The 15103-nt window shown below is 41.5% G+C and overlaps 1 protein-coding gene across 2 annotated transcripts in view; it reads left to right on the forward strand.

Moving 5' to 3' along the window:
• Nucleotides 1–6013: 6013 nt before the first annotated feature.
• LANCL3 (LanC like family member 3) overlaps nt 6014–15103 on the forward strand; it is a 27954-nt gene continuing 18864 nt past the window's right edge. The window contains exon 1 of one of the 2 annotated variants that reach the window (XM_081908998.1): nt 6014–7042. In XM_081908998.1, coding sequence (XP_081765124.1) covers nt 6479–7042 — 564 coding nt within the window. In that variant the 5' untranslated portion in view covers nt 6014–6478. The remainder of the gene's footprint in view (nt 7043–15103) is intronic. The other variant, XM_081908999.1, reaches the window with a different exon arrangement.

The following is a 15103-nucleotide window of genomic DNA, read 5'->3' on the forward strand; positions in this document are numbered from 1 at the left end:
AGTATGGAGAAGAATATTCAGGTAGATATTTGAGATAAAAAAGCACTTCTCAATGCTGAGTAATTTGAAATACTTCCAAATATGATGAAAAATAACACTAAATACACACACACAGCACTCAAGTATTTTGTAGTGAAACAAACTCTCATGGTATGCACTACAAATATATTTATCATTGTACAGTATTTGAAATAAAATACATATCAAAGTCTGAAAATAGCTATAGATGTTATTCACATTTTATATGAATATAGATGTTGTCTAAATTTAATCTTTATTGAGAAGTACAGTACATGTATCAAGAGAATAAATGTACAGTGTAAGAAGAACAAAAATAAATTCAAGTGGGAATACAGGAAAAGACTCTGCTGAAAGATAATTGACTATTTTGACCTTCTGTTAGAGAACCACCACAGGGAATTGATACTCATTTATGCACCACAGATATAGATAGATAGATTAGATAGATTAGATAGATTAGATAGATTAGATAGATTAGATAGATTAGATAGATTAGATAGATTAGATAGATTAGATAGATTAGATAGATTAGATAGATTAGATTAGATAGATAGATAGATAGATAGATAGATAGATAGATAGATAGATAGATAGATGATAGATAGATGATAGATAGATAGATGATAGAGATGATAGATAGATGATAGATAGATAGATGATAGATAGATGTTCTACCTTGCATGAAACACTGATACTTAAAAGATCTGGGGAAAAATAATAAAAAATGAAATAATTTACCAAAAAGTATTATTGCAAACATAACCATACCTTTTGAAATATTTAAGTGAGAAATTCTCAGTCTAGGTCAGGCATTCTCAGGCTGTTCCCTCCCTGCCTGATCAAATGTGTTCTGTTACATTGCTGCCCAGTTGGAGGATTTTGCCTTTTCCAGATCCACAATCCAGACTTTTACTTCCTTCAGGAAAAACAAGCTGTGTGTTGGTGTTTGTGGGTGTACTGTACCTGCCTTCCCTGAACCCTTTCCCCACTATAGCAACACTAGCCTACAACACACCTTTTTGTATCAAGTGTTTTATTTTTGTCTTGCTAAGTTGGTACAAATTCACCATACTGCCAATGCAATGTATTATTGCCACCTTGTCCAACTCTTCTAGTCTGAAGGTGTGTATTCCCAAGGCCTTTCTGGCTGAAGTCAGTTTAAAGTGCCTTTAAATTATTCAGCTGTGCCCCTGCAATCATGTTTTGCCATTATAATCTGTCACTGCGTTGTCTGAATCTATATGTCAGTCTGAATGCACATCCACCAAATGCGAAGTACATTGATTTAAAACAGGAATTCCTAAATTCCTGTTGTGGTCCATGAACCACCTGTGGTCCAGCGGTGGCTCATGGAATGTCAGTGGAGAACACTTACAGTATGAATTTTATAGACTTCTATGCAATACAAATTGTTGTACAATAAAATAAGCAATAAAGGCAGTAAAAGTGGTTGGCCAAGACCCTCAAGCAATTTTCAAGTGGCCTGTGGCGCAAGAGGGGAGTTTGGGAACCAATGATTTAAAACTACTTTGAGTTGTTGTTCTCAGAAAAGGCACAAGTCCAAAACCTGATTTTTTTGTTTTTTCTCATTCTGCTGCCTTTATCATCAAAATGTAACTAAGGCAAAATATGTGTTGTGCCTGTAGGCTTTCACTGCTATCTAGCCCCTGGGACAAGGTTTTTTTGTGAGTCAGGAAAAAGACAGTGCTATGAAAAATAGATGACTGTTTTATTGTATCTGCTAGCAATATTCGTTAACACATGATCCACAGAATTGATGGAAGTAGAATCCACACAACCATTTTGACAGGGCAATGATATGAGGAAGCCAAGAGAAGTTAACTTTCTTTTTTTGCTATGCTGTGCACTTCGGTGCATCATCTGATACTTTGTAAAATCATGGCTCACTCTGTCCTACATTTAAACCTCTGAGATCTGACACAGACAGTTCTTCATCCATGACAGTTCTTCACTCCTGGCTTTTCTTTTCTTTTTTGCCGCAGTACAACTACTAGAATATATGAATTTGCCCTAATGGGAGCAGGTGGGCAATCCTTGTCCTTATCAAGGAACATGCAAAGTATGCTAGAAGCTATCCAGAAGAAGACTAGATAATTATTTGGGGAGGTGGGGGAGCAGAATGATGAGTCTAGAAAAGACAGCACATAATATCAATGAAATGGAAAGGATCTGCAAACAACAGACCAACTAGAGGTGAGTTTTAATAAACAGGCCGTCTGGACTGAGACTATTGGAAGAAGAGATATTTATGAATCCCAGATGTAATAGCACTAGAGGATGCAAAACTTTCCTAGGTAGTTCTCTTGGCTCTGTGTACACTTGCCCACTTTATTGCTTAAGGGTGGTATCCAGTGCACCTATTCCTAAGAGGCATACACTAGCAAAACAGATTTTCCTCACTTCGCCTCTCTCTTTCAGCCCCCACAAGCCCTCAAAGTCAGTTCTAGCCTCTAGAGGATTGGGGGAGAAGATCTCTCTCTGTGTATGTGTGCAGTGGAAGGAAATGAAAGTGTCATTGCATAAACAGAGCTCCTCTGGTGCTGCTTTAGATACAATCCTCAGTGTTGCCATATTTGTTTTCCCAGTTCTGAATTGTAGCTCCCCCCACCTCCTGCAACCATCTAAATGTAACTTTTAAGCAAGCAGCACCCAGCATAATCTGGATCAGTTCACTTACATAACTATCTTAAAATAATTAAACTCATGCTTTTTAAATGAGAGATTAGCATTCCATGTGTTTACAGGATTTCCTTCAGCATATTCACAGAAATCACAGCAAAAGGGTTAATTGCAGGGCTTTAGACTTCATTTTCACTAATTTGAATTTGTATTCCAATTAATATATTCCAAAAATATAGCACCATGGTAAATATATTTTGTAATGTATTGTCACATCTGGCTTAGCCTAAGGTTAGAATGCTAATGTTGATCCCATAAAGCACTTGGACACACAATTAACATTCACAATGAATTATTCATGTTCTTAAGAGTGTTTAAAAGCACTGTATGAGCCAAAACTGAATTAAATTAAAAACAGTTTTAGCTAAAGAAACATGACATTAAATACATCCCTGTTCTGACCATAGTTGTCATTAATGCACAGAAGGACCTCAGAGATACGTGTTGCTGTCTATGTCAGTTAGTCAAGAGAGTGTCCCTGCTAAGGACTACTGGACAGATGAGTTGGCCACAAATCACTCAGTCAATCAAATAAATGGCCCTTAATTACTTATTTAAACTGATATGCTTTTGCATCAACAAGATCGCTCCTTGTGGTTCTTTAGCTGCTAATCAACTTGCCTGTTAAGATTATAATCAGAATAGTGGTGAAAAGAATAAATATTCTGCAAGGAGCAAATGCATGGAAATACCTGGTAAGTACAAATATATGAGGTTGCAATTCTTAAAAATTTACAAGGGAATAAGACCCACTGGACATAGTGTGGTTTACTTGTGAGTAAACAGACACATGCACAAAAGAATTTGAGGAGCACATTGCTTTATCAATACTAATGATAAATAAATAATATTTTTTTACTCTGGGGTTAAAGAACAGGAAGCAGATAGTAGGAATAAATGGATTGTTCTCACAATCATCAGTACTGGGACCTGGAGTTAGGGGTAACTTTACATATACATTTACAAGGTTTGAAGTGGTAGGGATTGACCAGGAACGAGACCTCAGGATCATGTTAGATACCTTGATGAAAATGTTAATGCAGCATGCAGCAGCTATGAAAAGGACGAATTCCATGTTAATAATCATTTTAAAAAGGATTGAAAATAAAGCCGGCAATATTTTAATGCAATTATACAAATCTGTGGTGTGACTGCACTTGGAACACTGTGCCAATTCTGATTGTCACACCTCAAAAATGATATTGTAGAACTAGAAAAATGCAAGCAAAATGATTATGAGGCTAGAATAACTCCTTTATGACAAAAAGTTAAATTTGGGGGTTTTTTAGTTTAGAAAAAAAGTTGTGGAAGAGAGATATGATAGAGGAGAGGTGTATAAAATTATACAAGGTCTTGAGAAAATAGAGAGAAATCTTTCTGCCTCAGCTGAATGCTGGAAGATTCAGAACAGATACAAGGAAGCACTTCATAAAGCAGAATATTTAAGAAATACAAACAACCTTGAAAGCCAAGGTATCTGTAACAGTAACTGTCTAGTAGCACACATGGTGCAGGAAGAGAAAAGAGTTGACGGCATAGGAAGCTGCTCCCTCTGCAAGGTAATGTGGTTTAGGAAGTACAGTAAGAAAAACTCCAGCTGCATGAATATTGATCCTGAAATTTTCAAATATGCAAAAGTTGATTGTGCATCTTGCAATTGCATGCATGGAGTTTTATAGATGCAAGCGCATTTTCAAGTTTGAAGAGGTGTAAGGCAGGGTTTTCAGTTCAACCATGCATTGATGTTCTTTGCATTCTTCTGCTGGGTGCTGTTTTTGCTCGAAGCGAATAAAGGAAGACCTTCATTTTGTAAAGTAAATTTTCTTTCTTAAAAGTCTAGGGAGAAGATTAAAAGTGAAAACTAAGGGATGCTACTAAAAAGTAAACATATGCCTCTGGGAAACAGCTGTGTGTGTATGTGATGGTATGCATCTCTCTGGGTTAGGAAGAGTCATTATGTATGGGTCTCTCCCTGCGCACTATTGGAATGCAGCTCTTAACAGCTTTCCACTGGGATAACGTGGCCCATGCTCCAATAAAGTTTCCTACCACTCTTGTAAGTAGAGGTGAATGAAATTTGGCACAAACTATCATGCATTTAAAATTAATACATTCTAAATGTATTTAAAGGAGATACATTGTCCGTTAAGTCCTATATCTGCACTTCATTGTGAACCTTGGCAAATGCACAAGCTTAGCAGAGCCGAGTCAGATAACCTGTGAAGTATTTATAGACAAATTGCCTTCAGGGAGTAAATGCTGGTAAGCTCATGCTTTTATCTAGATTTGCAACTTAAAGAAAATGTAATTGGGGAAAGGACACTAAACCAGGGAATAGGAACATTGTATGTGTTTTTGGCACTACCTCATACAGTTTTCTAAAACGAATGTCTCATAGCAAGCACAGCCAGACACTGTTGGCTGCAGTCAGTGAAAATCTGCTTCGACTTTACAGTTTCCTCTAATAACAGCAAGGTCATTGCCACGGTGGGTTCAGAAAGAGCTGCCTAGTGTAGCAATTTGCAGAGGAAGTGCACCTGTGCTAGCAGTAGAGCTTCTCTTTTCTGGTACTGCATCTCCTCCATTTGTTCTGTTCAAGATGAAATTCCTTCCCCTGTTCAAGTATTGTAATGTATTGCTGAGGATGAAAAGAAGCACTAAGGTATATTGACATGGAAATTCAACTGGCTGTGTGTGTGCTTAGGTTATTATTACTTACCTCTTTTTGTATTAAAAACACATTTTCAAACATCTTAACACATTCTACATTAAAAACCATGGCCAGCAAAAGTTACTTGTGAGACCCAATACATTAAAATAGCAAGACGCCTTATCACCCTCTAATAACAATAATTAAAAGTTTCCTCTTCCTAAAAGAAAATAAAAAGTATCTGTTTCTTATTGGCCATTCTATATATATATACTCTCTCACTCTCTCTCTCTCTCTCTCTCTCTCTCTCTCTCTCTCTCTCTCTCTCTCTCTGTCTCTCTCTCTCTCTCTCTCTCTCTCTCTTTCTCTCTCTCTTTCTCTCTCTCTCTCTCTGTGTGTGTGTGTACACGCCTCCACTATCCGAGCGGTGTTTCGGCAGACTGCATGAAGCCCTATTAAAAAACCTATATAATGAAATTTGCACTCATTAATGGACGGGCGTGTGTGAGAGAGACAAGAATACAGTAAGCTTTGGAAAAGAGCTGCATATATTTGAAACAATGGCTCTCTCTTCCGCCGCCCCACGCCGCCGCCTTGACACGCGCGCGCACACGACAGACTTCTGCGAGCAGGAACCGCGGTGGGAGGGGCGCCGTGGCAGTGGGTGGCGCATTCCTGACAGCGGCGGCGGCTGCTGCTGCTACTGCCAGGCGCTGAGGGAGAGCGGCCGCCTCTTCTTCACACCACAGAGGAAATAGCGGGAGGAGGCGGCGGCGGGCTGCTGTCTCTTGCAGACATTTCAGGCAGGACTGGAGAGAGAGAGGAAGCGAAAGGCGCGGGCAGAACATGCCAGGCGCCCTGGCGAAGAGAAGCCGCCTTGCTTTGGGCTGAGGGAAGAACTCCACGACCTGATAGTTCCTCCCTCGCCTCCCTGCTCCGAGCCGGCAGTGGAACGGGCTGCTCGGGAGTCGGACACACCTCCTCCAGGGGGCTCCGCTCGGCTTCCCGGCTGCGGAGCGAGCGGCGCCTCCGAGCCCCGGTGGGTGGGCGGGCCAAGAGCGCAAGCGACCCGCGCGCCGAGGGAGCCCGGCTGGGTCGGCGCCAGGCATGGAGAGCAAGCGCTGCTTCGCCAACCGCTTCGACGACTACAAGGGCAGCCTGCTGGCCGGGCAGGGCAAGGAGGCGGTGGCGCCCTTGGTGACGGCCACGGTGGACCGCATCCTCAAGGAGGTGCCCCCGCTGGGCGGCGCCGAGGCGGCGGGCGGGCTGGGCGGCTGCCAGGGCGGGCTGTACGGCGGCGTGGCCGGCGTGGCCTACATGCTGTACCACGTCGCGCAGTGCCCGCTCTTCGCGCCGGCCCGGGACTCGTACCTGCGCGCCGCCAAGCAGCTGGTGGACGCCTGCGTGCGCTACGAGGAGGACTGGGGCGACGCCGACGCCGACACCCGCGCCGCCTTCCTGCTGGGCGGCGCCGGCGTCTATGCCGTGGCCGCGCTGGTCTACCAGGCGCTGGGGCTGCCGGACTGGGCCAGGCCGCTGGGCAAGTTCCGCGAGCTGTGCGAGCTGTGCGCCCCGCTCACCTTCCTGGACTGCGGCTCCGACGAGCTCTTCGTGGGCCGCGCCGGCTACCTGTGCGCCGCCCTGGTGCTGAAGCAGAAGCTGGGAATGGAGGTAGCCTCGAGTCCCTGTCACGTGCCTTGTCTTAGTACAGGGGTTCCCAAACTTGTGGTTTTGGAACTACAACCCCCATCATCCTTAGCTAGCAGGACCAGTGCTCAGGAATGGTGGGAACTGTAGTCCAAAAACAGCTGGAGACCCAAGTTTGGGAAACCCGGCCTTAGTACTTCTTCCTTCCTTCCTTCCTTCATTTCCCTGCAGTAGGCATGTGAGCCTGGTGCAGCAAAACCTGCAGAGAATCTTGTGGCACATTATAAACACATAAGCCTTCATGGGCTAGAGTTCATCAGATCTGAGGAACTGGACTCTCATCCAGGAAAGCTTATAACAACTTTAAAAATAATTGGCCTTTATAAGCTGCACCAAGGTTCTCTGTTGAGCTTTGGTGAATGGTAAAATGACTTTCCTGGACACAAGATAGAAGGCATTGGCTTGTTTCCACACAGGTCATCCCACTCTTTTGGGATGTTCTTTGCTCCTGCCTTCACAGTTCTGGATGTGATATTTGATCTTTTTGTCTTTACAAACCACTGAAACTTGGTTCATGCATTTAGCCTTGTAGAAATGGAAGGTGTGCAAGGTGCATGTAAGATCATGCTCTGTTCTTGACTTTCCCATATTTACCCAAACTTGTAGCTCTTTAAAGATATTCTAACCTTGTAGAAGGCAGATGCTACCTTGAAACAGGTGTGTTTGTCTGAACATCAGCAGCAATGGATTCAAATCACATGAAAGGGAATTCCAACTGAACATCAGGAAGATCTTTCTGACAGTAAGAGCTGTACAACAATGAAACAGACTCATTCGGAAGGTGGTGGACTCTCCTTTCATGGAGGTTTTTAAGCAGAGATTGGATGGCCATGTATGATCTAGTTGAGATTCCTGCATTGCAGGGAGTTGGACTAGATGACCCTTGTGGTCCCTTCCATCTCTATTATTCTATTATTCCAAGCTCTATACACTTCCAATTGATTTATAGACATTCTGATGTTCATAGGCATGTAGGTTGGTAGCAGAACTTGCTACTACACCCCCTTCCATGCACACACACATGTATTTGTTCTGTACTGCAGCATGCCTGTGAAGCAGGGATAGGGAACCTGCGACCCTCCAGATGTTGCCGTGCCACAGCCCCCTTCATCCCTGACCACTGGTCATGCTGACTAGGGTTGATGGTAGTTGGAATCCTCACATCTGGATCCTTTAAAGGGTTTGTGGATAGTGTCTATATGTGTACAGGTTGAACTTATGTGCACATGTTCAAGAGAACCCATGGTAGTTGGCGACAGGAATGGTGGGCATGATTCAACTCTTCCACTCTACATGCCCATTTCTATATGATGATGAGTGCCTGAAAAGACTTTTCCTTCTTACTAGACGTTCTCCAGAATAAATAATTTGGTGTCTTCCAGCCTTAACTTTGTTGCCTTAATCTTGCTTCCCCTCCCTAATATCTTGAACGCAAGGGTGCAGTTGTTTCCTCCTCAAGGTGACAACATCTGGGACAGGGAAGGAATTGTGATCTCTTAAGCAATTTTGCATTTGCAACCTCTTATTTCCTTGCTCCACAAACAGGTGGATGGATATTCTGACCTAATATGGGGTAAGGCCCAAGGGGCTTCATTCAGAAAAGCCAAGAGGCACAATTGCTCTAAAGCCTCCAAATCTGTTATCTGAAGGGTTTGTCTGGAGGCAAGCAGTGAAGAGTGCTTCAAACACAAAGGAAAAAGCTGCACAGTGAATTGGTTCCAGATATTTATCAGGGAAGTGTCTTTCAATGCTTCTTGAAAAATGCTTGGGGCTACTTCTCTTCCAGCTCACCTAAGCAGCCCCTGGACTTTTTCATTGGTATAAGGGGGGGCAGTTAAATACTTAACTATCTGAGGTTCTGCACCCCTGACATAAAGCCTGGCTACACCCATGGACTTTTTCCATCTGGGCTGGGGCAGCAACTCTTTAGCCTCTGTTGCAGAGATGGGGAATTTGTCCCCCTCCAAGTCTTGGACTGCAACTCACATAACCCTTCATGGTTGGACATACTGGCAGGTGCTGAGGAAAGCTGAACCACATCTGGAGAGTCACAGGTCCCCCATCTCTGTTCTGTTGGCTTGGGCTGGTATGTGTTTCTCAACTGTACCAGGTAGCCTATTCTTCTACCCCATTCTTGAGGGGAGATGGATTATACTGGGAACACTTGGCTAACCCTTTTTTGGGATGTAGAAATGGTGACTCACTGATCACTTTCACTTTTCTTCATCTCAGGGGCTCAATTTTAGCAGAAACTTAGTGTTACAACGATGGAAGTTTCATATATAAGTAGAACTGACAGGTCATGGAGAGAACAGGATGTGAAATTAAGGACATCTGGTTTTTGGTCTCGGAGCAGTGCTTTTCTGAAATATGGGACATTGCTATAAATTTAGAGGTAGCCCTTGAAATATGGGATATCCAATATTCAAGTGTAGTTGTGGTATAAATGATGTGAGAATCACCTTCTTGATATCACATGCTGAAATTACAAGATACAAGACACTGTGTTGTGACACACATGTTTGTTTGGAAATTCATCTTGTCTTGCTTCCTGATGTTAGTGTGTTCAGGATGAAATATTCCTAGTTTGAGAAGCACTCAATCAGTAATTCAGCTACTATTGTAAAAGTCAATTACCGGTAGTTATATAAGAATCTACAAAGTTTACTTACACAACATCTTCAAATCTTTCTTGTTTAAATTTACTTTTAAGTTCTCTCCCACCACCATAAAAAACTGATAGAAAGTGAATGAACACTAGGTTTAAAATAGGTGTACACTTGTGCTATATATTATAAAGCTAAGTGTAGATCAGTTTAGGTTCAGATTTTGGTTTTGGATTAAAGTGGTTTAGGGATGAGCGACTTCACAACAGTTAACTACAGATTCTGCATAAAGTTGGTTATTGGTTTCCATGATAATGATTAAGATTGTGTGTCTCCAAGTCATCATCAGTATTCCTGTTTACTATACCCTGCTCCCTCTCCTTGGATTCTATTTTATAGGAGGTTTGGTTATAAATAAATCAAATAATTCATTGGACACTTTATTCAGTTTATATCAACCTTTGTCAAAACAAAGGAATGACTTCAGGAGGCTGCAGTCTAGCAAAACTAATAATAATAGTGTTCTTCTAGTTCATATAGATTGTTTTCATAAACCACTTTGAGTTTAATTCTTTAAAAAGTGACTAATAAATAACTGTGAACATAGAATATAATAAAAGCATTGCCCTTTACTTTGACAGTTTTTATTAACACAGCCACTTGCATGTTGGGTGCTGATTAATCAATTCCTCCCAACTTGTTGCTTTAGAAATAAATAGTGGAAGTTGCAAACCATGGAAATCATTACAAAGACAGATTTAACATACATAAATAGGTTTAGGTTTTGTCTTTGGTATGTGGTGTGCATGACCATATTAACCAAACTATTCACTGACAATATTGCAAGAAATGTTTGCATATGTTTCCCCCCAAAAAATATATGATGTTCTGTGACTAGACCTTAGACTAGGATGTATGAGCTGCTTACTAAGATTTTCCCCATTTTCCAGCCACATAACTGCATTAATTTTAAATGGAAATAGCAGTTAATCCCACATATTGTTAAGAGCCGTTACTTCCACTTAGGACTCATAGCCCTAAGAATGTGGTCTGCAGGGGATTTGATTTTACATTGTGAGAAGGCTGAACATGAGAATTTATATTTTATTCATCTAAATTAGACATCCCATATGCCATAATAGACTTTTTAATACCAATATAATTGCATTCACACCAGGGAATTGCACCAGCAGAACTGCTTCAATTTTGACAGCATAAAATCTCCAGTCTAGGGCAGCATGAAAAATAACTTTCTAACATTTATGACTGGTTTAAGTTACTGTGCTGCTTATAGCATTAACAGCATAATATATTTTATAACTGCAGCATTTTGCATCTGTAAATTTTAAGCAGCAGGAGCTCAGTGGTTTATTATTGGCAGTGTACATCATTAAGCCCAGTGTAGAGAGCCATTTTGCCCTTGAGCTAGTCAGGGGGCATGAGCAGTGCAGTGGCTCAGGAGGGGAGCTTGGTTTGGGGCAGTCTGAGCTTAAACTCACATTAGCCATTAATTCACTAGATAACCTTTAGATCAGGCTGTGTCTCTTTCCTTCAGCCCTGCTCCCCTCCAACTGTAGTATTAGGATAGTGTTACTTACTGTACCTATCTTAGAGGGTAAAGATGACTGAAATAATGTGCCTTAAGTGCTTTGAGCACTATAAAGACATGTATCTACAACATTATCTGGCTCAGATTTCTCTGCAGGTTGGGTAGCCAATGTGGTGACCTCCATTTGTTGTTGAGCTACAGCTCCTGTCATTCCTGACTACAGACCATGTTCGCTAGGGCTGATTGGAACTTTTGTCCATCAACTCCAGAAGGATGCTATGTTGGCTGCCCATCTCTGGACAGCTTCCTTACAGTATCAGTAGGTACATAGTATGTTCTCCATCATGTGTAAAAGGCAAATGCTCCTTTGTTTTTTAACAATGGGTCAAACTAGGTGTGACATTTGCATAGCTGCTCTCCTCTGCCGCTGCCCCTGCACTTAATTGCATAGCTGGCATTGGGGCCTCAAGATGGATTGACACTGGTGGTGCAAGAGGAAGAGGGTGTTAACCCTTTGCCCCTGCTATAGTCCATATTGTAATAGAGGCCTTTTGAACCTACTATTCACAATGGGAGGAAAGCTGCTGTTGGCACCAGTCTATCATGCGTGGTTTGGCCATGTCTGTACAGATCTACCCTCCAACATTTCTCTGATAAAAATAGGGACATCCCATTCCATACCTTCCAACATTTCTCCTAGGAAAAAAGGGACGTCCTAAGGAAAAGCGGGACATTCTGGGATCCAGTCAGAAACCGGGACTCCTTCTGTAAATCCGGGGATGTCCCTCAAAAATAGGGATGCTTGAAAGGGTCTGCAGGGGCCTGTTACCTAAAGCCAAAAAAGTATGCATCTCTTTCCCAATGCCTCTGTCTCTTGGATACATTGTATCTCCTTGCATGCCTACTAAATTTCCAGCGAGGAATAACTGTAAGTGATTATCCATCAACACAGTTCATTTTGGAATAATGAAAGTGTGGTTTTCTAGGCTTAATCCTCAAATGTAGAGGTTCTCAGTGGGAGTGAGGCTCCTAATGTTGACAGTGCTGCCTGACCTATCGCCCCCCCCCCCATCACCCTTTCCTTTGGGGCTATGTTGGTGGCCATCACTGACTTATTGTGGGAGCAAATTCTATATTTTAACAATGTAGTGAGCCCAGTTCGGTGGTACAAATGTGACATGTTGGCTTTTACATGTTATTGTAATTATGACCAATCATGTGGCTGCATGTTAATTCTATCAAAATTCATAATGAGAGTTGGTTAAATGAATGTTATGGGATTTCTCATTTCCTAAAAACTATGTTGTAAATATTTTTATAGCATACGATAAAACCCATTTCCTAAAAACTAGAAGAAATGTTAATTGAATTTTGGGTCACTTAAACTGAATTCTGTTTGACACTATTTAAGGTAGGACAGTTAGTATATGAAACAATAATTTCAATTTTTAGCAATATTGTAATTTTGCTGACCACCTAACCTGCTGCCTGAGGAACATGTCCCCTTTCCTGCTTAGATACTGCACTGAGACCAGTTGAGAAAGAACAAGGAATTTGAAAAGCTAATCTTAACAGATGGCTTCTTATCAAAATGAAGGGCTGGTATCCCAGGACAAAAGCTGATCATGGACAAACGCTCTAATTTTAGCAACTCTGTGGGAGATATTGCAGAGTTTAAAATACTGTATTAACATTTGAAAGTTTCATAATGGCATGCAAGGCACAAAGCCCAGTCTCTGCACACCTATTTGCAGCCACCTTTCCATAAAGCACCTTTAGGTTCTACTTTGCCACTTGTTAGTTTCAGCCCCAGAATGAAAGACTGACAGTCCTCGAAGGAGGTAACCTCAGCAATTTTGCTCTGCATCACAAGAGAACAGCATGAAGAGAGGAGTACAGATTTCCATGCTGATTCTATTCTGCATACAGAGAGCACTTCAAACCTAGCACTCCCTCTGAGCCATATGGCTGCTACAGAAGCACCATTATACAATGTCACTTTATCACAGAAGTGCTGATATAGTGCTGCTGTCAGGATTTTTTTTTCCCAGGATAGAAGATTAAGTACCAGAGCTCATAAAGTGTCAAGAGCACAATTTATTTTCCTTAAGAATGTGCAAGTGTGGCATGCAGATTCTAAAATTATAATACCCCCTAAAGAACTAAGCCGCTTCAAAAATTGTATACGTAGTACTCCTTGGTAGTATTGCTGTTGTAAACTAAAATATTATGCCTTTTGAGACAGAGGGCAAACATTTAAATTAATTAAATATTACATGTACCTGTACAACCCTCCTTGTTGGAAGCTTGAATACCTATTGGAAGATTGATCCACCTGCCTGGTTGCCAAGTTGAGGCCCTGCAAGGACTAGGGATGCATTGGATCAACCTATTTCTGCCCCACACCAATGTTGTGTGTATACATATATATATAACTTACACACACACACACACACACACACACACTGGTACACTACTAGTACACGCAGAAAATGAAACCAATGTCCAGCATTTTGTGCGCTGATTAGACAGAAGACTGAAATATTAGGAATCCATTCAATCCCTCATGCTTCTTCTACCCCAGGCCAAAATTATTCTGAATAGCTTTTATTCTGCATTCATGGATACTGATGTGCACCCATGCTTGTGCTTCCTGACTCTTGTGTACTAGGGACTGCGGAGGCCTGCATAATTCTCCTTGAGAATGCAAGCCACAAGCTACAATTACTTAATGCAAATCTACTGTGCTTGTGAAAGATGAAAAGTTTTTTTAAAAAATAAAAATCAGGCAAATGTCTTCAGTAGCTTGGAGGTATATTTAAAATTCAGCCATAATTAAACTCCATTCATTGTTTCTAGTCATCCAAATGCTTGCTGACATTCAGTTAATCCTATGCACACTGTATTCTGCTTGAGCAAAATATAATCTTCCATTAACTTAGTGAATTCAGGGATGCTAATCTCTCGAAGAATTACAATTCTAGTTTCATATACAAAAATATTCTGAGCTAAGGAATACAAAATTTTTTGGAGCCTGCACACACAATATGACAAGCTGCTTTCATTCCCTTGAACATGTACTGTATTTGACAACAAATTGGACTACATAACATCAGCCATACTATGAAGTGTTCATCTAGCTGTACATTCTCCAATGTGATCTATGCCATCACCTGTCAACAGTATCCTTCTGCTGTTTATGTAAGCCAAATAGGTCACTCTCTACGCAAAACAGTAAACTGAAACAAATTAGGCATTAAAAACAGCAGTATTCAGAAAGCAGTGGGAAACCATTTCACTTTGCTGCTGAGCTTAAAAGTCACCCTGCTTCAATGAAACAGCATCAAAAAAAGGGCCCCAGAATGAAGATGCAAAGTTATAATTCATAATATTAAACCATATCTAATTTCTGGCTGTGCTGATGATCCACCAGTATGTTGCTGCTTTGAACAATGAGTCCCACATTGTTTGACTTTTGCATTTGTTTGAGCTCTGTCTTGGAAGGGGACAAATTGGAAAAGATAAAATTTTATATACAAAATGGAATGCATAGCCAGAGGCAAACCCATATCTCCCTCTGCACAGAACAACCCTCTAACCACATACCCCTAGGAGGAAACAGGAGAGTAGCTCATGGTGAGGCCTTTATAGTTTCCTGGGAGTAGAGCTGCGGTAAATCCTCATGACATCCCTACCCTATAGCTCTTCACCTGAGAAAAGGATAGAGTAGATTTACCACTCAAACGAAGGTTTTCCATACTTACATATGCAGGAAGTTGTAGAAGATCAGCCAGTGCCAGATCTACAAATTTTCCCACATAGGACAGAAGTCTGTACTGTTGCCCCTCATTCCCTGATTGTGAACGCCAC

This window comes from Podarcis melisellensis, assembly GCF_964234715.1.
Source record: "Podarcis melisellensis genome assembly, chromosome: 4".
Classification (NCBI taxonomy): Eukaryota; Metazoa; Chordata; class Lepidosauria; order Squamata; family Lacertidae; genus Podarcis; species Podarcis melisellensis.